General features: G+C 48.9%; 1 protein-coding gene across 1 annotated transcript in view; it reads left to right on the top strand.

Annotated features, from left to right (window-relative positions):
* LOC142302168 (uncharacterized) overlaps positions 1-26,658 on the top strand; it is a 552,463-nt gene that overhangs the window by 347,229 nt on the left and 178,576 nt on the right. Inside the window, exon 15 of the mRNA XM_075343251.1 lies at positions 24,439-24,564. Coding sequence (XP_075199366.1) covers positions 24,439-24,564 — 126 coding nt within the window. The remainder of the gene's footprint in view (positions 1-24,438; positions 24,565-26,658) is intronic.

Raw genomic sequence — 26,658 nt, 5'->3', positions numbered from 1 at the left:
GAAAGTCCTTAGTTACCCCTCTCCACCCATAGCAGTTTTTAATTGCAATGAGATGACACACAGTTAGGGTCACAGAGCTAGGGACCCCAATATAGAGATATGCCTTGACGAGGCCTTGGGGCTCAGTTACATTGATCAATGCGATTGCTAAATATCTCCTTTTTCCTAATATTCATGGCAGGTATGCAATTCATTATTCACATGTTCAAATTAGCAAGTAGCATTTTTCATTGTATATTCCAATATTTTTCCATATGCTTGAGGCATTATACCATTATCTAAGTTTGATGTGCAGCCTTATTCTTATATATAGTATGTATTTTTGGCTTGCACTCATATATATATATATTAGTGCTCACTTCAGTTATCCTATTCAGTTGACCTCTGAACTGTCCGTGAATGGCTGGAGCCCTTGACAGCGAAGCTCTGCATTCAAAAGGTGGTGACATGTCAGTGAGTAAAGAACATTGACTGAAACCTCTGTGTTGCCCCATCTCTGTCGGCATCGTCGCCCCTGCGCCCCGGCAACATCCCCAGGGCATGAGATCTGCCTGGGGAGAGCTGTACCAACCGAGCTGTGCTACCATCTGCCCCTAGAGGATACCTCTCTCAGTGGTGGCTCCAATACTAGCCGCATACCACAGGTGGCATCATGAATACAAATTCTCTCTCCTCTGTAAATAACCCCTGTGTCACGGGGTCCTTCTCCCATATCACACAATCAACAGAGCGAGAGATGGCAGTACAATCTAAAGAGCATTTATTCCAAGTAAATCAAAACGGTCTATAAGATAATCCACAAAACAGAGGGTAAAATTAATCCAGTAACACAAATATAGTCCAGTAAGCGATATATGTCCAGGTCTCTCTCTGAGAAGTCTTGGCTTCTACCAGAGGATCAATCTTCCTGCTTCATTCTTGAAGCTCTCCAACAGACTGCCTGAATCTCCCAGGTAAGTAGAGAGTTTACAGTAGGTGGATCACACGCCCCCTCCCCCGGCTTAGGAACAAAATCCAGGCAGGGGAGGAATTAAACCTGCAAATGGGACAATGTACACACAAGGGACACGAATGGACAGGGAACCATGCCCAAACATTAACCCACACAAAATGGTACACAATCCACAATATTCCGCCATCACAACCTCTCCCTCCTTCTGAATAAGTGAGTATGCCATGAGGTCTACACAGACCTCTGGCAATCTCACTTAACCCCTTCACCCCCGGCCACTAAAACACCCTAATGACCGGGCCATTTTTTGCAATTCTGACCAGTGTCACTTTGACAGGTTATAACTCTGGGACGCTTCAACGGATCCTGGCGATTCTGAGAATGTTTTTTCGTGACATATTGTACTTCATGTCAGTGGTAAATTTAGGCCGATATTTTTTGCGTTTATTTGTGAAAATTTAGGAAATTTGGCGAAAATTTTGAAAATTTCGCAATTTTCAAACTTTGAAAATTTATGCCCATAAATCTGAGAAATATGTCACACAAAATAGTTACTAAATAACATTTCCCACTTGTCTACTTTACATCAGCGCAATTTTCGAAACAAATTTTTTTTTCGTTAGGAAGTTAGAAGGGGTCAAAGTTCATCAGCAATTTCTCATTTTTCCAACAAAATTTAGAAAATAATTTTTTTTAGGGACCACATCACATTTGAGGTGACTTTGAGAGACCGAGGTGACAGAAAATACCCAAAAGTGACCCCATTCTAAAAACTGCACCCCTCACTCTGCTCAAAACCACATCCAAAAAGTTTATTAACCCTTTTGGTGCTTCACAGGAACCAAAGCAATGTGGAAGGAAAAAATGAAAATTTTACTTTTTAACACAAAAATGTTACTTTAGCCATAAAATTTTCATTTTCACAAGGGAGAAAAGAGAAAGTGCACCCTACAATTTATTGTGCATTTTCTCCTGAGTACGCCGATACCCCATATGTGGTAAAAATCAATTGTTTGGGTGCACAGCGGAGCTCGGAAGGGAAGGAGCGCCATTTGAATTTTTGAACGCAAAATTAGCTGCACTCATTAGCGGACGCCATGTCGGGTTTGAAGACCCCCTGAGGTGCCTAAACAATGGAGCTCCCCCACAAGTGACCCCATTTTGGAAACTAGAGCCCTCAAATATTTTTTCTAGATGTTTGATGAGCACTTTGAACACCTGGGGGCTTCACAGAAGTTTATAACGTTGAGCCGTGAAAAGAAAAAAAAATTTTTTTACCACAAAACTGTTGCTTCAACTAGGTAGCTTTTTTTTCACAAGGGTATCGGGAAAAAGAAGGGAATTTTGTTACTTACCGTAAATTCCTTTTCTTCTAGCTCTTATTGGGAGACCCAGACAATTGACAATTGGGTGTATAGCTACTGCCTCCGGAGGCCACACAAAGTATTACACTAAAAAGTGTAAGGCCCCTCCCCTTCTGGCTATACACCCCCCGTGGAATCACGGGTTCTCCAGTTTTAGTGCCAAAGCAAGAAGGAGGAAAGCCAATAACTGGTTTAAACAAATTAACTCCGAATAACATCGGAGAACTGACAAACCGTTCAACATGAACAACATGTGTACCCGCAAACAAAACCAAAAATCCCGAAGGACAACAGGGCGGGTGCTGGGTCTCCCAATAAGAGCTAGAAGAAAAGGAATTTACGGTAAGTAACAAAATTCCCTTCTTCTTCAGCGCTCTATTGGGAGACCCAGACAATTGGGACGTTCAAAAGCTGTCCCTGGGTGGGTAAAGAAATACCTCTTGTCAGAGCTGCAAGACAGCGCCCCCCTACTGGGAAGCCACCGCCGCCTGCAGGACTCTTCTACCTAGGCTGGCATCCGCCGAAGCATAGGTATGCACCTGATAATGTTTGGTGAAAGTGTGCAGACTGGACCAGGTAGCTGCCTGGCACACCTGTTGAGCCGTAGCCTGGTGGCGTAATGCCCAGGACGCACCCACGGCTCTGGTTGAATGGGCCTTCAGCCCTGATGGAACCGGAAGTCCAGCCGAACGGTAGGCTTCCAGAATTGGTTCTTTGATCCATCGAGCCAGGGTGGCTTTAGAAGCCTGCAATCCCTTGCGCGGACCAGCGACAAGGACAAAAAGTGCCTCGGAGCGGCGCAAGGGCGCCGTGCGGGAGATGTAGATTCTGATTGCTCTGACCAGATCTAACAAATGCAAATCCTTTTCATACCGGTAAACCGGATGAGGACAGAAAGAAGGTAAGCAAATGTCCTGATTTAGATGGAAATCAGAAACTACTTTAGGAAGAAATTCTGGAGTGGGGCGCAAAACCACCTTGTCCTGGTGGACCACCAGGAAAGGAGCCTTGGATGACAGTGCTGCCAGCTCAGACACTCTCCGAAGAGACGTGATCGCCACTAGAAACACCACTTTCTGTGACAGGCGAGAAAAGGAAACCTCTTTCAAAGGCTCGAAAGGCGGCTTCTGTAGAGCAACTAGTACCCTATTCAGATCCCATGGATCTAACGGCCGCCTGTACGGGGGTACAATATGACAAACCCCCTGTAGAAACGTGCGCACCTTAGACAGACGTGCCAGATGCTTCTGAAAAAACACTGATAGTGCCGAGACTTGCCCTTTAAGTGAGCCAAGCGACAAGCCTTTTTCTAACCCCGATTGTAGGAAGGAAAGAAGAGTAGGCAATGCAAATGGCCAGGGAGACACTCCCTGAGCAGAGCACCATGATAAGAAAATCTTCCACGTCCTGTGGTAGATCTTGGCAGACGTGGGCTTCCTAGCCTGCCTCATGGTAGCAACAACTCCTTGAGACAATCCTGCACACGCTAGGATCCAGGATTCAATGGCCACACAGTCAGGTTCAGGGCAGCAGAATTCTGATGGAAAAACGGCCCTTGGGACAGTAAGTCTGGCCGGTCTGGAAGTGACCACGGTCGGCCGACCGTGAGATGCCACAGATCCGGGTACCACGATCTCCTCGGCCAGTCTGGGGCGACGAGTATGACGCGGGTGCAATCGGATCTGATCTTGCGCAACACTCTGGGCAAGAGTGCCAGAGGCGGGAATACATATGGGAGTCGGAACTGCGACCAATCTTGGACCAAGGCGTCTGCCGCCAGAGCCCTTTGATCGCGCGACCGCGCCATGAATGCCGGGACCTTGTGGTTGTGCCGAGACGCCATGAGGTCGACGTCCGGCACCCCCCACCGGCGACAGATTTCCTGAAACACGTCCGGGTGAAGGGACCATTCCCCTGCGTCTATCCCTTGGCGACTGAGGAAGTCTGCTTCCCAGTTTTCTACGCCCGGGATGTGTACCGCGGATATGGTGGATGCTGTGTCCTCCACCCACGTCAGAATCCGCCTGACTTCCTGGAAGGCTTGCCGACTGCGCGTCCCTCCTTGGTGGTTGATGTATGCCACCGCTGTGGAGTTGTCCGACTGGATTCGGATCTGCCTTCCTTCCAGCCACTGCTGGAAGGCTAGAAGTGCCAGATACACTGCTCTGATCTCCAGAACATTGATCTGCAGGGTGGACTCTTGCTGAGTCCACGTCCCCTGAGCCCTGTGGTGGAGAAAGACTGCTCCCCACCCTGACAGACTCGCGTCTGTCGTGACCACTGCCCAGGATGGAGGTAGGAAGGATCTTCCCTGTGACAATGAGTTGGGCAGAAGCCACCATTGCAGAGAGTCCTTGGCCGCCTGAGAAAGGAAGACTTCTCTGTCCAGGGATGTCGACTTCCCGTCCCATTGGCGAAGAATGTCCCATTGAAGAGGACGCAGATGAAACTGCGCAAAGGGAACTGCTTCCATGGCTGCCACCATCTTCCCTAGGAAGTGCATGAGGCGCCTCAAGGAGTGCGACTGGCCCTGAAGAAGCGACCGCACCCCTATCTGTAGTGACCTCTGCTTGGTCAGCGGAAGCTTCACTATCGCTGATAGAGTATGGAACTCCATGCCAAGAAACGTTAGAGACTGAGTTGGTGACAGATTTGACTTTGCAAAGTTGATGATCCACCCGAAAGACTGGAGAGTCTCCAGCGTAACATTCAGGCTGAGTTGGCATGCCTCCTGAGAGGGTGCCTTGACAAGTAGATCGTCCAGATAAGGGATCACGGAGTGTCCCTGGGAGTGCAAGACTGCTACCACTGCCGCCATGACTTTGGTGAAAACCCGTGGGGCTGTCGCCAGACCGAATGGCAGAGCTACGAACTGAAGATGTTCGTCTCCTATTACCAAACGTAGAAAACGTTGGTGCTCTGTAGCAATTGGTACGTGGAGATACGCATCCTTGATGTCTATTGATGCCAGAAAATCTCCTTGAGACATTGACGCAATGACAGACCGGAGGGATTCCATCCGGAACCTCCTGGCGTTCACATGCTTGTTGAGCCTTTTTAGGTCCAGAACAGGACGGAAGGAGCCGTCCTTTTTTGGAACCACAAAGAGATTGGAGTAAAACCCTCGCCCTCGTTCCTGAGGGGGGACAGGGATTACCACTCCTTCTGCTCTTAGTGAGCTCACCGCCTGCAGAAGGGCATCCGCTCGGTCGGGATGTGGGGAGGTTCTGAAGAACCGAGGTGGAGGACGGGAACTGAACTCGATTCTGTACCCGCGCGACAAAATGTCTGTCACCCACCGGTCTTTGACCAGTGACAGCCAAATGCCGCAAAAACGGGAAAGCCTGCCACCGACCGAGGATGCGGAGGGAGGCGGCTGAAAGTCATGAGGAAGCCGCTTTGGAAACGGTTCCTCCGTTTGCTTTCTTGGGTCGTGAGTGAGCCCGCCATGAATCAGAGCTCCTTTGTTCTTTCTGCGTCCCTTTGAATGAGGAAAATTGGGCCTTGCCTGAGCCTCGAAAGGGCCGAGACCTCGGCTGCCACTTTTTCTGCTGAGGTTTGTTTGATCTGGGCTGGGGTAAGGACGAGTCTTTACCCTTGGACTGTTTGATGATTTCAGCGAGCTGCTCGCCAAACAGTCTATCTCCAGATAATGGCAAGTTGGTTAAACATTTTTTGGAACTAGCGTCTGCTTTCCAGTCCTTTAACCACAATGCTCTGCGCAACACTACGGAGTTGGCGGACGCCAACGACGTACGGCTCGTAGATTCCAGAACCGCGTTGATAGCGTAGGTCGCAAACGCAGACATTTGTGAGGTTAGGGTCGACACCTTTGGCACTGCTGGCTGCATGACAGCCTCTACCTGTGCCAACCCAGCTGAAATAGCTTGGAGTGCCCACACGGCCGCGAATGCAGGGGCAAACGACGCGCCGATAGTTTCATAGATAGACTTCAACCAAAGGTCCATCTGTCTGTCGTTGGCGTCTTTAAGTGAAGCGCCATCCTCTACCGCGACTATAGATTTTGCCGCAAGCTTGGCAATAGGGGGATCCACTTTTGGACACTGGGTCCAGCGTTTGATCACGTCAGGGGAAAACGGATAACGTGTATCCCTAGCGCGTCTGGAAAAACGCTTGTATGGCTGAGCGTGGTGTTTCTGGATAGATTCTCTGAAGTCAGAGTGGTCTAAAAAGGCACTCAATTTACGCTTGGGATACAAGAAATGGAATTTCTCCTGCTGTGCAGCAGCTTCCTCTGCTGAGGGAGCTGGGGGAGAAATATCCAACGCACTATTGATGGCCGAAATAAGGTCATTGACCATAGCGTCACCATCAGGGGTATCCAAATTGAGAGTGGTCTCATGGTCCGAAACCTGACCACTTTCTTCAGTCTCATCATAGAGAGACTCATCCCTGTGAGACCCTGAACAATGTGATGATGTGGAGGGTCTGTCTAAGCGAGCTTGCTTGGGCTGGCTGGGGCCGTCATCTGAGTCAGAGCCATCAGCCTGTGATACATGAGAGCCCCTTGAAGTACAGACTCGCTCCAATTGAGGGGGACCAGGGGGCAAGGACACAGCCGTGTCCGGAGCCTGAGTAATTGGCCTGGTTTGCAAGGCCTCAAGGATTTTTGTCATAGTGACAGCCATCTGACCAGCCAAAACTGCAAAATCTGTCCCTGTTACTGGGGCAGGACTTACAGGCGTCTCTGCCTGGGTTACTACTGCCACCTCCGGCTGACGAAGCGTTACAGGCACGGAACATTGCACACAATGGTGGTCAGTGGAGCCTGCCGGTAGATCAGTCCCACAAACAGTACAGACAGTGTACACAGCCCGCGCCTTGGGACCCTTGCGTTTTGTGGAGGACATGTTGCTGTCTCCTCAGCGCAATATGGGGTCTATAGCCAAGAAGCGCCCTACAGTGCAAATATATATACAATATCTATATGGCACCAGAAGAAAGTACACAAATAGAATCACTGTGGCACAAGAGGGGCTTTCAGCCTGCTTACCGCCCGCCTCAGAGCGGGTGTGTGGCCGCCAGACGCCCTGTCTGAGTCTCCCAGAGCCTGCCTGCCTGTCCCCAGCCGGACCGCATGAATAATGGCTGCCGGCGTCCTGTGAGGAAGAGGGGCGGCTCTGGGCGTTCCTAAACGAAGAGCGGGAAAGCGTGCTCTCACTGTGCCTCGTGAGGGGGCTGGAGCATGTAAATCAAGCTCCAGCCCCCGGCGCTGGCCATTGCACAGCGTCTCTCCTCCGCCCTGATTGACAGGGCGGAGGCGGGAACGAAGCGGCGCTAGGCCGCAAAAGCCGGGAAGTAAAGTTAGGAGCGCCGCCGCCGTAAAAGCGCGGTCGGCGCTCTGTCCCCGGCGCCCTGCATGTCGCAGTTGCGCCCCGCCGCAGGAGCGGTCGGCGCTAGTTCCCAAACACATAACCCGTCACCCAGCCATAACTAAGGTGACACAACCCCATTGCTTATGTCCCCGGCGCACTATAACGCCCAGCAAGTCTGGAGCGTTCTGTGCCTGCCGGGGACACCGAGTACCTGACAGATGCAGGGCCATGTCCCTGACTGTACCAATGCTCGACATCCATCAGGTTCGTTCTGGGTCTGTGGATGGAGCCCGGCCTCAGGGCTTTGTGGCCGGAAGGATCCCACTTCCACAGAGCCCTCCAGGGGGATGTGGAAGGAAAAACAGCATGTGGGGCTCCAGCCTCTGTACCAGCAATAGGTACCTCAACCTTTCAAGCACCATCTGGTGAGAAGGGAGCATGCTGGGGACACTATATGTGCCCACTTTTCTTCCATCCGAGTAGTTAGCAGCTACTGCTGACTACACACCGTGGAGCTATGCGTGGATGTATGACCTCCTTCACACACAAAGCTAAAACTGGAGAACCCGTGATTCCACGGGGGGTGTATAGCCAGAAGGGGAGGGGCCTTACACTTTTTAGTGTAATACTTTGTGTGGCCTCCGGAGGCAGTAGCTATACACCCAATTGTCAATTGTCTGGGTCTCCCAATAGAGCGCTGAAGAAATGCAACATAAAATGTATTGTCCATTTTCTCCTGAGTACGCAGATACCTCATATGTGGTGGAAATCAAATGTTTGGACACACGGCAGTGCTCGGAATGCAAGGAGCGCCATTTGAATTTTTGAACGCAAAATTAGCTGCACTAATTAGCGGACGCCATGTCGGGTTTGAAGACCCCCTGAGGTGCCTAAACAATGGAGCTCCCCCACAAGTGACCCTATTTTGGAAACTAGAGCCCTCAAATATTTTTTCTAGATGTTTGGTGAGCACTTTGAACACCTGGGGGCTTCACAGAAGTTTATAACGTTGAGCCGTGAAAAGAAAAAAATTTTTTTTTACCACAAAACTGTTGCTTCAACTAGGTAGCTTTTTTTTTCACAAGGGTATCGGGAAAAAATGCAACATAAAATGTATTGTCCATTTTCTCCTGAGTACGCAGATACCTCATATGTGGTGGAAATCAAATGTTTGGACACACGGCAGTGCTCGGAAGGCAAGGAGCGCCATTTAAATGCAAAATTAGCTGCACTAATTAGCGGACGCCATGTCGGGTTTGAAGACCCCCTGAGGTGCCTAAACAATGGAGCTCCCCCACAAGTGACCCCATTTTGGAAACTAGAGCCCTCAAATATTTTTTCTAGATGTTTGATGAGCACTTTGAACACCTGGGGGCTTCACAGAAGTTTATAACGTTGAGCCGTGAAAAGAAATTTTTTTTTTTTTACCACAAAACTGTTGCTTCAACTAGGTAGCTTTTTTTTTCACAAGGGTATTGGGAAAAAATGCAACATAAAATGTATTGTCCATTTTCTCCTGAGTACGCAGATACCTCATATGTGGTGGAAATCAAATGTTTGGACACACGGCAGTGCTCGGAAGGCAAGGAGCGCCATTTAAATGCAAAATTAGCTGCACTCATTAGCGGACGCCATGTCAGGTTTGAAGACCCCCTGAGGTGCCTAAACAATGGAGCTCCCCCACAAGTGACCCCATTTTGGAAACTAGAGCCCTCAAATAATTTTTCTAGATGTTTGGTGAGCACTTTGAACACCTGGGGGCTTCACAGAAGTTTATAGCGTTGAGCCGTGAAAAGAAAAAAATGTTTTTTACCACAAAACGGTTGCTTCAATTAGGTAGCTTTTTTTTCACAAGGGTAACAGGAAAAAATGCACCATAAAATGTATTGTGCATTTTCTCCTGAGTACGCAGATACCTCATATGTGGTGGAAAGTAATTGTTTGGGCGCATGGCGGGGCTCAGAAGAGAAGGAGCGCCATTTGACAGCAAAATTGGTTGGAATCATTAGCGGACGCCATGTCACGTTTGGAGACCCCCTATGGTGCCTAAACAGTGGAGCTCCCCCACAAGTGACACCATTTTGGAAACTAGAGCCCTCAAATAATTTTTCTAGATGTTTGGTGAGCACTTTGAACACCTGGGGGCTTCACAGAAGTTTATAGCGTTGAGCCGTGAAAAGAAAAAAATTTTTTTTACCACAAAACGGTTGCTTCAACTAGGTAGCTTTTTTTTTCACAAGGCTATCAGGAAAAAATGCACCATAAAACGTATTGTGCATTTTCTCCTGAGTACGCAGATACCTCACATGTGGTGGAAAGTAATTGTTTGGGCGTATGGCGGGGCTCAGAAGAGAAGGAGCGCCATTTGACTTTTCAAACGCACAGACGCAGTGCACTGATCGGCCGCTGCAGGACGCACGGTCGGATGCGATAAAAAAAGCGTCTGGGATACGTAAAAAAAAAAGTCACGCCAAAAATTGACCATGGATGCAGATATGTTATGTGCATCCCTGATCAGCGCTCGGCGGGACGCACAGACGGATGCGATACAAAAAGCGTCGCGAATACGGAAAAAAGTCACGCCAAAAATTGAGCAGGGATGCCGATCCGTTATCTGCATCCCTGATCAGCGCTCGGCGGGACGCACGGACGGATGCGATACAAAAAGCGTCGCGAATACGGAAAAAAGTCACGCCAAAAATTGAGCAGGGATGCCGATCCGTTATCTGCATCCCTGATCAGCGCTCGGCGGGACGCACGGTCGGACGCGATACAAAAAGCGTCGCGAATACGGAAAAAAGTCACGCCAAAAATTGAGCAGGGATGCCGATCCGTTATCTGCATCCCTGATCAGCGCTCGGCGGGACGCACGGACGGACGCGATACAAAAAGCGTCGCGAATACGGAAAAAAGTCATGCCAAAAACTGACCACGGATGCAGATCCGTTATCTGCATCCCTGATCAGCGCTTGGCGGGACGCACGGACAGATGAAGTGTAAAAATGGACAGGATACAAGAAAAAAAAAAAAAATAAAGTTATACTCACAGTACCAAGAGGATCACTGACCAGAAGAGTTGCAGAGGAACAAGAAGGCAGTGAGATAGACAGCTTTACAGGAGCAGCAGGCAGGACGTTGGACAGATCAGCAGAAGGACCCAGCGATGGAGGCAGATGTGATCGGGCCAGTGAAGACCTCGGACGACCCGTGAAGGCAGGTAAGAGGACGTCGGGGGGGGCAGGGGGGGATGGGGAGAGGGGGGGACAGATGGGGGGGGGTTAGAGGGAGAGCAGAGGGGGCGGAGAAGCAAAGGCAGAAGGAAGGAACCTTGGAAGCAGAATAGAGATGACAGAGGAGGCAGGCAGATCGCGTGGGGAGCAGATCGGGATGCCGGGGGGCAGATCGGGGCGTAGGGGGGCAGATCGGGGTGTAGGGGGGCAGATCTGGGGGGGCACGGGCAGGGGCCTTCACGGGAGCGCGCAGGGGCCTTCACGGGAGCGCGCAGGGGCCATCGCCGGAGCGCAATACTTACCTTTGGAGCTGGCGCGGTGACAGCAGAGGCGGCGTCTGCGGCGGCAGCAGCGGTGGCGTGGTACCAAAAGTACCAGCCACTCCACGCTGCAGCCATGTTGGGGGAGGGTCCCCAGAGCAGTACAGGCCTGGGGAGGGCGGCCACCGGCAGATCAGACCGCCCCACTGCACACTGATTGGAGCGATTGCGCGTCATAGCACGATCGCTCCAATCAGTGCTGCAGGGGCTGGGGGCGGCATGTTTGAGGTCCACCTATGATATGCTGCAGCAGCTGCGGCATCTCATAGCTGGATCTCACAGGATCGCACTAATTCGGGCATTATTTTTGCCGAAATTAGTGCGATCGATGTGGTTGGCGGTTCAGATTTGAACAGCCAATCACATCGATCGTCGATAGGGGGTGGCGATGCCACCCCCCCTGGGGTCAAGCAAAGGTCCCCTGCTGTAAGAAACAGCAGGGGACATCATTTGAAAGCCGTTGCTATGGCCACGGCAATCAAATGAAGTTTAGGCAGTAAAATTACGTCCCTGGTCGTTAAGTCACGTTAAAATAGGACGTAATTTTACTGCCCGCGGTCGTGAAGGGGTTAAGTCCATGTTGCTCAGCTGTGGATAGTCTATGGTTCTTTTTGCCAGAACAGTCCATCAACATTTTGGTGTTAGCTTCCACGCTTGTATTGGATGGAGAAGCTGTAGGTAGTCCCTTGTACAGCAATAGGCTTGGAAGGACAAGCTTCCCTTTGTGTCCTCCTTCACTCAAACTGTGTTTCCTGCACCCACAAATCGACATTGTAGATCTCCCACATAATTTCCAAGGAGAATATCTGCAGTCAGGCCGTTCATCACCCAAACCACACATTGCTTGACCCCAAAGCCAAAGTCCAGATCCACAGTCACCTTTGGAATATTCCTTTTTTGTCCTCCAGCCAATTCGCCAATTCAATAACAATACCTGGTCCATAATGTATTGCCTCTGGCCGAACCACCCGGGAATCAGTTATTGTGAGAAATGCCCCAGAATCACAAAATCCAATGACTCATGTTCATCCAGCACAACCTCCTGTAAGTGCTTACTTTGATGGTAAAAGAACTCGGAGATGTGGCTTGCACCCCATAAACCAATAGTGGTCGACCACGAGTGTCTGAGTCATTAGGCAAGTCAACTTGAAGGGGTGACACCTCTTCCCACATTGTATTTGGCTGTAGAGAACAAGCAGGTTGATATGGTGCAAAGTCATTCCTCAATCGACCAGCAGGGCAAGTTTTTTGCAAATGCCCAAATTGCCCACATCGATAAAATCTCCTTTGCGTTGGACTCCTTCTAATGTGCATTCTGGAGAAGGCAGTAGAAGAACCTGGTGACAAAGGCCGGAGGCCATACACTTCAACAGGGGCATCTATGGTGCAGGGGTCAGCTGTAAACTCCAGTAGAGGTGGTGGTAGCTCTTCCTCAGATGGGATGGAATGCACAAAATGTACTGGACGAGATGGAGGTGCGAGGGGGTCCCTCCGAGTCCTTGTGGGACAACCGGATTGCAGGTGCCCAAGTTGTCCACACCCATAACATTTCCTCTCTGTGATTCTCCCAGGGCGTGGTCGGAACTGTTGGGGCCCAGGATTGTGAGCCGTGGTTGTCATCGGCCTGTGGCTGGTTGGAAGGGCAGATATAACTGGAGACGGTCAGGGAGCAGGAGTAGGCTGTGGCTTATTGTCCAGAAGCCCCCTCCATTGCGGTCGGATAGTAAGGGCCTCATCAGCCAGGGCTGCAGCTCCATCCAAGGTGCACGGCGTGCACTCTCTGACCCATTCCCGTATTTCTGAGGGACACTTGTACAGAAATTGTTCCATAAGAAATACCTGTGTAACGTCTTCCACAGTGAAGGCGTCTTCTGCTTCCAGCCATCTCCAACATGCCTGGGACATCTTATGAGCATAATTCTAACTGATTCCCCCCGTGGTGCATGGGAGGTCGTGGAACTGTGCCCTATGTGAGTCTTGGGTAATGGCATGGTAATTCAGGATAGTCCCCTTTAAAATGTTGTAATCCCGGTTCTGCTGTGAGTCAATGGTGCGATAAGCCTCTGCCAGGCTTCCATTCAGGAGTCCCAGTAACAAACGCACCCAGCCAGAGTGGGGAACCTCCATCATGACACACTGCTGCTCAAAGTTCTTGAAGAACCCTTCCACATCCCCGGAAGCCTCATCAAATGGCTTGAAGTCTGTCCCGGGTGATCCACACAGGCTCCTGGATCGCTGGGTTTACACTCCAACTCACATTACTCCCTCTGTCGGACTCCATTGCTTCTTGTCTCCTCTGTGCTCGGCGAGCAGCTTGCTCCTTATATTGCTAAGATACACTGGGGCCAAGAGCTACCATCTCTTCTTCGAACCACACCACCCACTGGCTTTTTGGGGCAGGGATCCCCGTCCCCAGTGCTTGTCCGTCAGATATCTGGGAGGAGGTGGACTCGCTCTAGCCCACAAGTAGATCATTTAAGGCTTCCTTACTCAGTCCCTGGTAGCTCTGACCCAGATCTTTGGCTCTCTCCTTTAGACTGGAAGCAGTCCAGTTTCTGTACTCACTCTGTTGGTGGATCTCCATTAGGCTGCGCTCTGTTGATCCCACCGCTGCCACCAGTTGTCACGGGGTCCTTCTCCCATATCACACAATCAACAGAGCGAGAGATGGCGGTACAATCTAAAGAGCATTTATTTCAAGTAAATCAAAATGGTCTATAAGATAATCCACAAAACAGAGGGTAAAATTAATCCAGTAACACAAATATAGTCCGGTATGCCATAAATGTCCAGGTCTCTCTCTGAGAAGTCTTAGCTTCTACCAGAGGATCAATCTTCCTGCTTCATTCTTGAAGTTCTCCAACAGATTGCCTGAATCTCCCAGGTAAGCAGAGAGTTTACAGTAGGTTGATCTCACGCCCCCTCCCCCCGACTTAGGAACAAAAGCCTGGCAGGGAAGGAATTAAACCTGCAAATGGGACAATGTACACACAAGGGACACGAATGGACAGTGAACCACGCCCAAACATTAACATACAAAATGGTGCACAATCCACAATATTCCACCATCACAACCTGCACTCCTTTTATTGACACCGCCGGGGTCATGGAACCGTGCCTGACCGCTGTGACATCCCAAACCCTGCTCCGTCCCGGTGATGAGTAACCCCCAAGACCCTGTGGGCACATCAAACTCACTATGAAAGAAAAGACAGAGAATCACAGATTGTGCTACAGATTTTAGCAAATATCTTTTACTTCAGCTATGCACAAAGAAACAGGATGTTCCTAGTTTTGTGTAACGCACGCCAGTAGTGATGCTGAAGTGAGAGTGAAGCCAATGGACTACTTACCCTGACATGGGAGGTGCTTACATAAGCCACTGCCACAAGGCAGATGCCAGGTGCCACTATCTGGGTAGTGACCGGGACTTTGGCGGCTGACCAGGGTGACAGCAGGACTGGGGCAGAACACAGACTGGACAGCAGGACACAACAGGGTTGGTTGGAAAAGACAGCTGACAGGAAAAACAGGGCAGAAGCAGGAACACAATCAGGACAAGAATAGGTGCACAGGTAAATGCAGGTACAGTACATCTGGCTGAAGTTGTCAGGCACAGGTCATCTGGCTAAGGAGATCAGGAGGGTTTCTTGTCATCATAAGAACACACACAAGACTAAATGCATCAGGTTTGGAATTCAGGTATGGATCATCAGGACAGGAGATCAGACATTGTACACAGGTCAGGTCAGGACCAGGGACAATGATAGGGAAGACACAACAGACTCTGAGCTGGTTACATGCAGGACTATTGCTGGATACAAGCAGAGCAGGCAATCTAAACCAACAAACAGTTTGTAGGAATAAATCTCAATGATTTTCTCTGACCCCTCCCATCAGGGGAGGGAGCCTTAAATACCTGGAGCTTCCCAGCAATAGGCTGGGGACATCTTTGTAAAGTCCACACACTTAATCTTACAGGGACAGGAAGCGTGTGAGCCCCCAAGGATGAAGACAAGGAAATCTCACACAGGGCCTGGGGCCTAAGCAGGATCTAGAAACCGATATACACTTGGGTATCCACAGGAAGATGAGCAGGGGACCGCACTAAACGTAGGAAGCAATGCAGAGAACAAAATAACATGTGGTGTCCATTAGGATAAGCAGAGGACCATGCAGCACGAGGACGGCTGTGCAGGAGGATAGGAAAGTGCATGAAATGGGAAGCTGATGCTACAGTTTGATTCGCCTGAATACCTTGATTTAGACAGAATAAGTTTGTTACAACCGCATGAAGAGCTCCAATTTCCTTGAAAAGATGAAAAGTTTGAGGTCTACAACAAGTTGTATCCACCAATTTCAAGGGGACCTGTCATGTCCAGAAAAAGCTATTAACCTGCTGGTATAGGGTAAATTTGCAGCTGTATTGGGTTTAAGAATGGCCAACAGATAACATTGTAAGTGCAGCTAATGGCTTTCCATAATGAGATTAGTAACTGGCATCATTGAGTCAATGATAAATGTCCAGTCCAAATATCAACAATAAATGATCTAATCATTTACATACGGTGGAGGTGTGTGCAATTATCAAGAATCCATAATATTTTCCTCACTTGTAAATGATTTTCATGAACTGTGCGATAGATTTGATGTGAATCGAAAATTCTGAAAATCACAACTTAGAACAAATGGCCATTAGATTTGTTGTGATAAAGTTGAGATGAGAAGATTTATTCAATTGGAATATTCTTTGAATTTTACAAAAAAAAATGGATTCTTCTGAATGTACATATTTTGCAATTCATTTGATGCAAATTCGGTAAAATTACTTTCGATGTCCATCACCTTCCTGAATGATAGAGATGGGAAAAGGTAAAAAAAATGACTACTCACCCTGCCACTCACTTGTCTGCCCTGGTCTTCCAGTGTCAAGAAGTCCAGAAACATGGCTACAGATGGGGCCTCACCTGCATCGGAAGTCCCAATGGAGAAAAAGTAAAGCGGGCTTTACATGCTGCGATATCTGTATCGATATCGCTAGCAAGTGTACCCGCCCCCGTCAGTTGTGAGTGATGGGCAAATCGCTGCCCGTGGTGCACAAAATCGCTTACACCCATCACACGGACTTATCTTCCCTGCAAAGTCGCTGTGGCCGGCGATCTGCCTCCTTTTTAAGGGGGAGGTTCGTGCAGCATCATAGCGATGTCACACGGCAGCCATCCAATACAAGTGGAGGGGCGGAGATGAGCGACTGGAACATGCCACCGACCTCCTTCCTTCGTCATTGCCGGTGGACGCAGGTAAGGAGATCTTCGTCGTTCCTGCGGTGTCACACATAGCGATGTGTGATGCCGTAGAAACAAGGTACAACCAGCGGCATGCACCACCAACGATATTATGAAAAGGAGCAACGTGTCCACGGTCAACGATTTTTGATGTTTTTGCGATTGTTGATCGTTGCTCCTTGGTGTCACATGCTGCGATGTCGGTAACGACGCCGGATGTGCGTCACTAACGACATGCCCCCGACGATATATCGTTAGCGATGTCGCAGCGTGTAAAGCACCCTTAACACTGATGTGTATAGTGGAAAAAAGAAGAAAACAAATAGAAGAAGTAAGAGCTGTGGGGTCAGGGTGGTGGGGGACAATAGGTAGGGAAGTAATTTTTTATATCCTATATTTATTTTCCTTCGTGATCTGCAAAGACCAGAAAGCATGATAATAAAAATTCAAATTGCATGGTATGACTTCAATGCAATTCAAGCTTTCTTGCTAAATTTGAGAGATCTGCTATCCCCATGTTGTGCCAAATTTGTTTGTCTAGTTACAGTATAACCTAAGAAAAATGATTTATCTGTAAATTATATAATTATATACAGTCATGGTCAAAAGGATTGGCTCCCTTTAAAATTTTACAGAAAAAGACTGCTCGCAGAAAAGTTTTGCAATTACACATGATTGATATAGATAAGTTTATTTCCTTGGTGTGTATTGGAGGAACAAAAAAAACTTAGGAAAAAAAACGTAATTTCACACAAAAACCCCCAAATTGTTAGAACCTTTAAAAAAATTGTGGATAAACAACTTTTTTAAGCATGTGTTGCCGATTCAAACTCACCTGTGGCAAGTATCAGATGTGGGCAATATGAAAATCACACCTTTAACCAAATACAAAGGGGAGAAGTTGGCTCAATTGTTCAATTACGTGTTTATATTTGCCACACCAAGCATGGAGAACAGAAAGAGGAGAAGAGAACTGACTGAGGACATGAGGAACAAAATTGTTAAAAAATATTAACAATGTCAAGGTTACAAGTCCATCTCCAAAGATCTTGATGTTCCTTTGTCCACGGTGCACAGCATAATCAAGACGTTTACAACCCATGACACTGAGCTAATCTTTGAAAGTTTCAACACAGGATAGTCTAGATGGTAGATAAGCCACAATCAAGTTCCACAGAAACTCAAACTGTCCTGCAGAATTAGATGGGGCATCAGTGTAAGTGTGAATGATTCGTCCACATTTGAATGAAACCCTATGGAGGAGACCCAGGAGGATCCCACTACTGACACAGACATAAAAAAAATAGCCTTAAAATTGGTAAAATGTACTCAAACTTCTGGGAAAGTAACTTGTGTACAAATGAGGCCAAGATAGAGACATTAAGTAAAGCACATCATTCTGCTGTTTACCGAAAATGGAATTAGGTCTGCCAAGTAAAGAACACAGTACCTACAGGCCCATTTGGTGGAGGTTCAAAGATGCTTTGCTGCCTTTGAGTGTCTTAACTGTTTGCAAAGGGATATCTTAAGGTTACCAAAGGATTTGGGGTATTACTATGTCATACATCTGGACTTAAACCCTTGAGTCTGTAGTCTGTGGTCAGCTTCTGTTTGCCTAATTACAATGCATGCATCTTCACTTAGGGTGATTAGTTTCTTTTATCCTTGCTTTTGTTTCATTATTACAGTAGGTTAATTGACTCATTTGTCTGTCCAATCAGCTTTTGGGATCAGTTTTAATTACATTCCCCCTTGCTGGTATTTCCTGCTGCTGATATTCTCATTTTGATGTCCAGCCATATTGCTATTTTCTGCCAGTCAGGGGAGGACCAGCAAGGATACCCCTTTGCTGTTTATGTTTTCTACTCTGCAGCCATCCTATATGTGTTGTCAGTAAGTAGGTGGCATGTTTTTTAGCAATATGCACCCCGCACTTGTATTTTGTATTTTGTTTCTGTCATACTCACCCTGGGATCATTTTCTTCTTCAGCATGCCTTCCCTTTTGTAGGTTATTTGCACTCTGTTCTGCCCTCTGTTTCCTTAGGAGGAATGTGAAGTTCTCAATGGTCAAACAGGCAAAATAGTTCAGAGCTGCCATCGTTTATTTTGTGGTCAGGGCTATTTTTAACTCCTGTAGAAGCAACTAGGGATTGTGGATTTTGGATCTCTAGTCTGCAGAGGACCCGGAAGGTGCAGTTGCAGTTTTTAAGCTATTACCTATTGTCACGCTCCCCGGGTCCTTGGCTCCCCTCCCCGGGTCCTCCGCTCCGCTCCCCGGGTCCTCAGCCCCGCTCCCCGGCTCACCTGCCACGCTCCCCGGGTCCTTGGCTCCGGTGCCCGTCCTTCCCAGGCCCCCTGGTCCCCGATCGCGGCGCCCGACGGCTTCCCAGGCCCTGGCCGGCTCCCCTGCGTCCTCTTCTCAGCCTCCTTCCCTGGCTTCTGGCACCCGGGCTGCGCGCATGCGCATTAGGGCGCGCGCGCGGTCACTGACCCTTTCTTAAAGGGCCAGCGTCCATTAACAGGAAATGAGGCTAAACAGGTACAGGGTATAAAGGGGTGTATTGTCCAAGAGGGCGGGGCCTGATCTTCGTGTTTTCCAAGCTAGGAGTCAGGTCTCCTTGTATCTTCTTGCCATACTCACGTATCTCTCTTCTAGAGCTGATCCTGCCTCGCCATCCGGTCCTGCTGAATCCCGAACCCCGCACGCTGTCCGTCTGCCATCTGACAGTCCGTACCATCTCGGATCCCTGCGGTGACCCGTCATCTCGCTCCAAAAGGTTCCGGACCCCGCCTGACATCACCTCGGCTTCCGAACCTGAGCTACGTCACCCGGACTACCATCCGTGACTCCGTGGTCCCAGGGACTCCTTCGTTACATTCACTTGCACGGACTGTTCTACTGCCCATACTGCTGCAGCTACCGGACTCCTTACCACCATCTTAGAGTTCGGCCCAGTGGATCCACCTCCTGGGTCTGCCCGACCGCCTGGCCCTGACACCTATGTCCTTGTGAGTTGTAAGAAGAGCAAAACAAATTTAGTTACCAGTGTCAGATATTGTTTTTTGACCCTGGGTCCTGAGTCTTCCAGACAATGACCCCAAACACAATTAAAGAAGCCCCAAGAAAGGGATTGAAATAAAGCGCTGGAGAGTTCTGAAGGTGCAGCAATGAATTTGAATCTAAATTCCATTATACATCTGTGGTGAGATCTTATAATTGGTGTTGGGAGAAGACGTCTTGAAATATGAGAGACCTGGAGCAGTTTATAAAAAAAAGAGTCCGAGATTCCAGGTGAGAGGGGGAAGAAGCTTGTGTATGGTTATAGGAAATAATTGATGGAATGTATTTATTCCATGGCTAATATTAAGTTGTCCAATTTGCCTTGTATTTCTCTTTTTTTGTGATGTTCCAATACACACAAGGGAAATAAATATTTATAACAAAACATTTGTTAGTGCAATAAATATGTGAAGAAATAAAGAAATACTTCATTTTCTGGTATAATTTCAAAGGCGCCAACACTTTCGGCCATGACTGCTTGTCTGTGTATCTGTCTATCTATCTATCTATCTATCTATCTATCTATCTATCTATCTATCTATCTATCCATCTATCCCTCTATCTATCTATCTATATGTTAGCACTATAGAAATAAAACAGATAAATAATAATGTTTTATTTCTATAGCGCTAACATATAGATGATAGATAGATAGATATTATCTATCTATCTACCCAATATCTATTAATCTTCCCCGAGCAGGGAAGGCGCGAACGCGAAGCCCCACCCCCAACAAGCCTAATGTAGCCGAGGCTATAAAAGCGGGGACGCCAGGACTCTGCAAACATTTGGTTCCTGGAACACTGCTGCGCACAATGTCCCGTCCGTCCGGCACCGCTGAAATCCCAGAGCCCACGCCAGGAACAGCGGCGTGGGTGGAGGTCCAGACCGCGCGGATGTGCAGCTGCCTGCAGGCCCAAATGAAGTCCCTTGTGGAAGGAGCGAGCCCGGCTGCATCTGGACCAGGGGAAACTGTATCGGGAACTGATCAACCCGAAGACTCATGAGAAGGTTCGTCAGCTGGTGGTTCCTCAAGCTAGTGTGCCCATGGTTCTACGGGCTTACCATGATGGTGCCAGGCACTTTGGGTGGAAGAAGCTGGAGATGCTGTTGAGAGAGCGGTTCTATTGGAGTAGGATGCGGGAGTGTGTGGAGGCCTGGTGCCGAGAGTGTGGTCCCTGTGCACAGAGAAGAAGGGACGAGGCCAGCCAGAAGGCCCCTCTATGCCCAATCATCACCCATCAGCCGCTGGAGTTGGTCGCCCTGGACCACGTCAAACTCACCCCTAGCCGAAGTGGGTACACCTACGCCCTGACCATCGTAGACCACTATTCGAGATTCATGGTGGTTGTCCCAGTCAAGGACCTGGCCGGCCGTACCGCCGCTAGAGCATTCCAGGCCTATGTTTGCCGACCGCACGGGTACCCGGAGAGGGTGCTGACCGATCGGGGTCCGGCTTTTGACGCAGAGGTGTTTCAAGAATTCTGCCAGTTATACGGCTGCAAGAAGATTCGGGCCATGCCTTACCATGCCCAGACTAATGGAATGTGTGAGAAGATGAACCATCTGGTCCTGGGTCTCCTTAAGACGCTACCGTTAGAAGAGCGGAACCTGTGGCCAGAAAAGCTGCCTGACCTGGTAGACATGTACAATAACATTCCCTCTCGCTCTACCAAATGCACACCTGCGTATTTGATGAGAGCCCGGCCGGGCCGGTTGCCGGTGGACCTAGAAATGGACTTGGAAGCTCCAGAGGCCCTTCCTTCGACTGCTGATTGGGACACTCGGCAGAGAGCGCAGTCCCGACAGGTCCAAGAGAACCTGTGTTGGAGTCGGGAACAGCAAGAACAGTACTTCAACAGGCGGGCTCCAGCTGGTCCCTTTAAACCTGGGGATGTAGTGCTAAAACGGAAAAGAAGAACCCATAAGCTTGATGACCAGTGGGAGAAAACCCTGTATGTCATACAGCCCACTGAATGGGAGAACGAGAAGGCCTACCAGATCAGTCGTGACCAGGGGAAGACTTCGGCCATGGTTTCCAGGGGCCACCTGAAGAGGTGACCATCTCCATTGAAGGTGGCAGCTGAAGTTCCGGCCCCCAGACCAACCGGAGAGAAAGAAAAAGAGGTGATCCACACGGTGATGGGTGACTTCCCAGCGGACTGGCCTACGCAGAATGGCGCGGTGATTATTCCGGTAATAATGTTCCCACATCCCGTGGAGGAAAAGGAGATGGAAGTAACCGCCAGTGAACCAGTGCCCAGGGCTGCACCTGTGCCTAGTCCCCTTGGGTCTCCACCTGCCCCACATGATATACGGGATGAGGAACATGTTGTCTCCTCTGTCCCCTCGCCTGTAACTACTGATATTGGGCCCCGAAGGTCCACACGCTCCAACCTAGGTAGGCCTCCGCTTAGGTATAGAGAAACTGACATTTAGGGGTTCAACCTGTTGATTGTGTAAATATGTGAGTGAATTACAATGAATCAAACCGAAAAATCACCTGATTCCCGTTCAAGAAGAGAACCGTCCCCGTTGGGACTGGAGTAGTCCTTGTTAGTTAACACCCCCCATACCCGCATGAGAAACTGCTCATGAACATGGCCGAGAACTTGCAGGCCACCCACAAACTGGTGGGTTTGTAAATAGTATTGTGGGATGGAAACTGTTGCCGCCTCCGGAGAGGCAGATTGGAGGAAGGGCCCGCAGCAGAGCAGGCTGGGGCCCGGCCACCACCAGGACCGGTGGCCATCCTCCAGGGGTCAGGGGTCCCCCTTGGACATGGGGTCCCCTGAAGTGACAGTCGGGTGCGAGTTACCGTACCCGTTCCCGCTCGGGCAGCCTGAACCTGGACTGGGGTCAAGGGGTGCTGCCCACTTCTTTGGGGCAGCATCAGGGCAAGGTTGCTTGGGTGAGAGAGCAGAAGACAGACGTCCGTCCGTCGTTATTAAAAAAAAAAATTATGTGTAACGTTTGAAGTGACCTGACCAAAAATTCTTATATTTTATATGTTTACGGTTTACATGTTATTTATATTTTACAGTTTGAAAAATAAAACTGGTGATGGACGGGCAGCCCGCGGATGGTCTGCATTTCACCAAGGGGGAATGTGGCGCCCTGGACTAGCCAGGTCATCACAGGTAACACACACACACACCCCCACTAGACAGTATCATTAGCCAAACACAAAACCCTTGTTGCCTCCCTCCAGGGTCTGATATCCACACCAGGTGGGGCGAAGCCAAGCGGTTGGCCCCACCCACCGAGGAGTTCACAGGCCTGGAGGCGGGAAAAGTGACAGATTTGTCCAGGAGGTTGAAGTGAGAGGAGTGAAGTGGAGAGTGTCTGGGTTTGTGGCCCAGGCACTGACAACAAGGTTGGCAGATGGTGGTGGCCGTCTGCAGGAGTGGTGAATCAATGCAGAACCGTAGGACCGGGGTCGGGTGGTGGCCCGCCGGTACCGACCGGGGAGCAAAGTGAAGCCAGCACACACAGTCAGGGCCATTGGACCCCGACTAGGCTTGGAGTCGCCGTCAACAGTCAAATCCAAGTGTGACAGGAACCCCAGGGGTTTCCTAACAGCCAAAGAACCGCTAGAAGGCAACCGTCCAGCTACCGCCTAAGGCTAGAGACCCAAGGGCCAGCGCCTGCGGGCAAACGGGCTCCTCCGGCACCCATATACCGGGGAGCGAACTACCGTTGGGGACCCAGCGTAGTCAAAACAGTACACAAAGGTGCAGGGAAAGACAGCCACCATCACCTGTCCGGGAAGAGACACTGCAGCCGGCTGCGGGACGCGTCCATCCAGCCATTTGGTTTACCGGAGACTTTGTGCATCTCTTGCTGAGTGAGTACACGCGTGCCATCCGGCACCGCGCCGCGCTGTCCCTGCGACCCTGCACCTCACCCACCCTGCCTCCCTGTCTCACCACCCGGCCCCGGGACCACCGACCCCTACCCACAAAGGGGGAAAACAACATCCCAGCTGCCCCCTACCATCGCTCTTGGGATCCCCGTCACCAGCAGCGGTGGTGCCCATCTTCACCACAACCCGTGGGTGGCGTCACGGACTAAATTTCCCAAACCAACCACCCTTTTCACTCACGGGCGAGGAGCGACGCTCGAGTCACCGAATCCGGCCCACCGCTCGAGCCACCGAGCAGCAGCCGCAGCAGCGCCAGACCCGAGCGTTAGCGAGCGCAGCGTCCCCTCTGCCCGCGATATCTATCTATCTATCTATCTATCTATCTATCTATATATATATATATATATATATATATATATAATATATGTCAACATGTCAACATATTCACAGATATAACTAATGCAGGATAATGATGGATTAAAACGCATTTTGGGAGACAGATCATTATGACCTTCAAGACTGAGTGGTTCTAATACCCCGAATTGAGGACTCAAATTGACCACAAATTCACTTATCAAAGACTTTTATCCTTCACTATTTTTTTGCATTTGGTTTATTTGCTAATACTATCAAGTGGATATGCTCATGAAAATGATCTATTAGTGCACAGATCACTGAGCCCATGTAGAATTTGTGATGAGTTTATTTACTTAATGGCACAGCGACTATTTATTTTTAGCTTCAATCACATTTATGATTTTTATTTAGAGTAAAATACCAAAAACTTGACGACAAACCGGATTAAATGCAGTAATGAGTGAGGTCCTTCATCTCCTATACTTCAGATTCTCTAGGTACGGAGGATTGAAGCTGATGTCCCATTTCTTCTAGATTTTGTTCCACCTGTGTAATGTGACTGAACTTTCTTAACCCTTTTTGTAATCTCTTTGGATGAATAAAATGAAAAAGGAAATGCAAATAGTAACAGTATCTTCATTACAATATTTCCCAAATTTTGTCTTAGGATACACAAATTGGGAGGTTGTGGAACCATGCACTTCCTGGAGTTTAGAAGAATTTGAAGATGAAGAAGGTCCTCCACCCATACAAACGCCGGCCCACCTTGATGCCACAACAATGGGCATTGGAGGTAATGTAGAGAAATTCTGTTATTGATATCTAGGGGTGTTGGTTTAGAAATTTTTTTTTTTCACCCTCTAAGTAGAAGGGAGGACCACAGCAGGTAGCAGTGGCATTGAGAGAGGAGAGATACTTTGATTATTTTCTTCTAATCTTTTCCTGGCTCTCTATGGTTCAACGAAACGTCGGGCAACTAGCCTTCATTTTACTGACATTGCACAGAGCAAATGACAAAAAATAAGTTTTCTAGAGAAAACAAACTTTTTTGAATAGAATTCAAATCCAATTTGATACATTTCTTGTTGCTCTCCGTTGCATTATTCTGAAGAAATCCACAATTTTATAAATTATTTGCTTTGTACTCCACAAAGCACCAACCAAAAGTCTTCCTTCGCAGGTCATTTGGATCCATAACAGCTTCCTTCTTCCCTATGTTAATTAATAGCTGACGTCAAGCGCTAGGTTGGAGGCCTGCCTGTTCATAGCATGATACTGTGCATGCATCATCCATCGATGCTGTACACCCACAGGCAGGAGGTTCAAGCACCGCAGTGAGGTGAGCGATTTCAGCAGGCAATGGACATAGAGCCCAGCACCTGAAATCAGATATCAAGATTTCTTATTAGTGTCCACCTCCACAAGAAAGATTTCAGAATGACGACAACAACAGGCATCACTTGATGGACTAAAGACACTGAACCACACACTGAACGATTACTGGTAATACCATTGTCTGCTGAGGTGCATGCATTTTTGTGCACTGCTATCCGTGTGTGCTGTTGTGTCCCGCACTGAACACCTGAATGAACTAGGGGAGGAGTCATGTAAGAAGTAATTCCAGGGGAGGAATCTTGTTAAGATAATTGCATATTCCCAGTGCATTCTGCAATAAGTGAAGAATCTCCACGATCTCAAGAAACACTGGATTTAAGACTAGAGTTGAGCGATGCTCAAGTCGAAAGGTTCGCCAATTTCAAAATCGAGTGATTTTGGGCGGTGTTTGAGTCGTTCGACGAACTCGAACGATTTGCTTAAAGCTCGGCAGTTGAGTTACCATTCGAGAATGGTTCGATCATCAAAAGCATGGCTTTTCACAGTAAGTATGTGCGCACATTGCGTATCTGCATAAGTCTTGCGTTCCCAGCACAATCCCTCTCTCTTTCCTACTCACCGATCATGGACGCGACGCGCACGGCTGTCACAAAGCTCTGGCGGCTTTTCCTCTTTTGAAAATTGCTGCCGCTGCATTATTCAATCAGGTATTCCCTGCGTTCCCCGGCCACCGGCGCCCATGATTGGTTGCAGTAAGACACGCCTCCACGATGAGTGACAGCTGTCTCACTGCAACCAATCACAGCCGCCGGCGGGCGGGTCTATATCGTGCAGTAAAATAAATAAAAAAATAAAAAAAAAATGCGGTTACCCCCAATTTAATGCGGTTACCCCCAATTTTGATACTAGCCAGGATAAAGCCACATGGCTGGGGGCTGGTATTGTCAGGATGGGGAGCGCCACGTTATGGGGAGCCCACCACTCTAACAATATCACCCAGCAGCCACCCGGAATTGCCGCATCCATTAGATGTGACAGTCCTGGGACTCTACTTCGCTCATCCCAAATTGCCCTGGTGCGGTAGCAATCGGGGTAATAACGGGGTTAATAATGGCAGTTGTCTCCCCGAGATACCTTCCATGATTAACATGTAAGTGAAAGTAAATAAACAGACACAACAAAAAATCCTTTCTTTGGAATAAAAGACAAAAAACACCCTCTTTCACCATTTTATTAAAATCCCCAAATACCCCTCCAGGTTCAGCGTAATCCACAGAGGTCCCGCGACGCATCGAGCGCTCTGTGTCAGATCCACGAAGCAATGAAGTGAGCTGTGCTGTCAGCGGGGACGTCACCGAGGTAATGCCTGCGTGTGAAGTGATGATGGGGTTGTAGTGCCTGCGTGCGTGCGGTGATGATGGGGGTTGTAGTGCCTGCGTGTGTGCGAGGATAAGTGCTCCAGTGCCTGCTTGTGTGTGGTGATGAGTGCGGTAGTGCCGGTGTTTGCCCATCCATCCTCCCATCCGCCCATCCATCCACCCATCCGCCCATC

Source organism: Anomaloglossus baeobatrachus, chromosome 4 (genome assembly GCF_048569485.1).
Source record: "Anomaloglossus baeobatrachus isolate aAnoBae1 chromosome 4, aAnoBae1.hap1, whole genome shotgun sequence".
Lineage (NCBI taxonomy): Eukaryota > Metazoa > Chordata > Amphibia > Anura > Aromobatidae > Anomaloglossus > Anomaloglossus baeobatrachus.
This window is presented reverse-complemented; position numbering and strand designations above follow the sequence as displayed.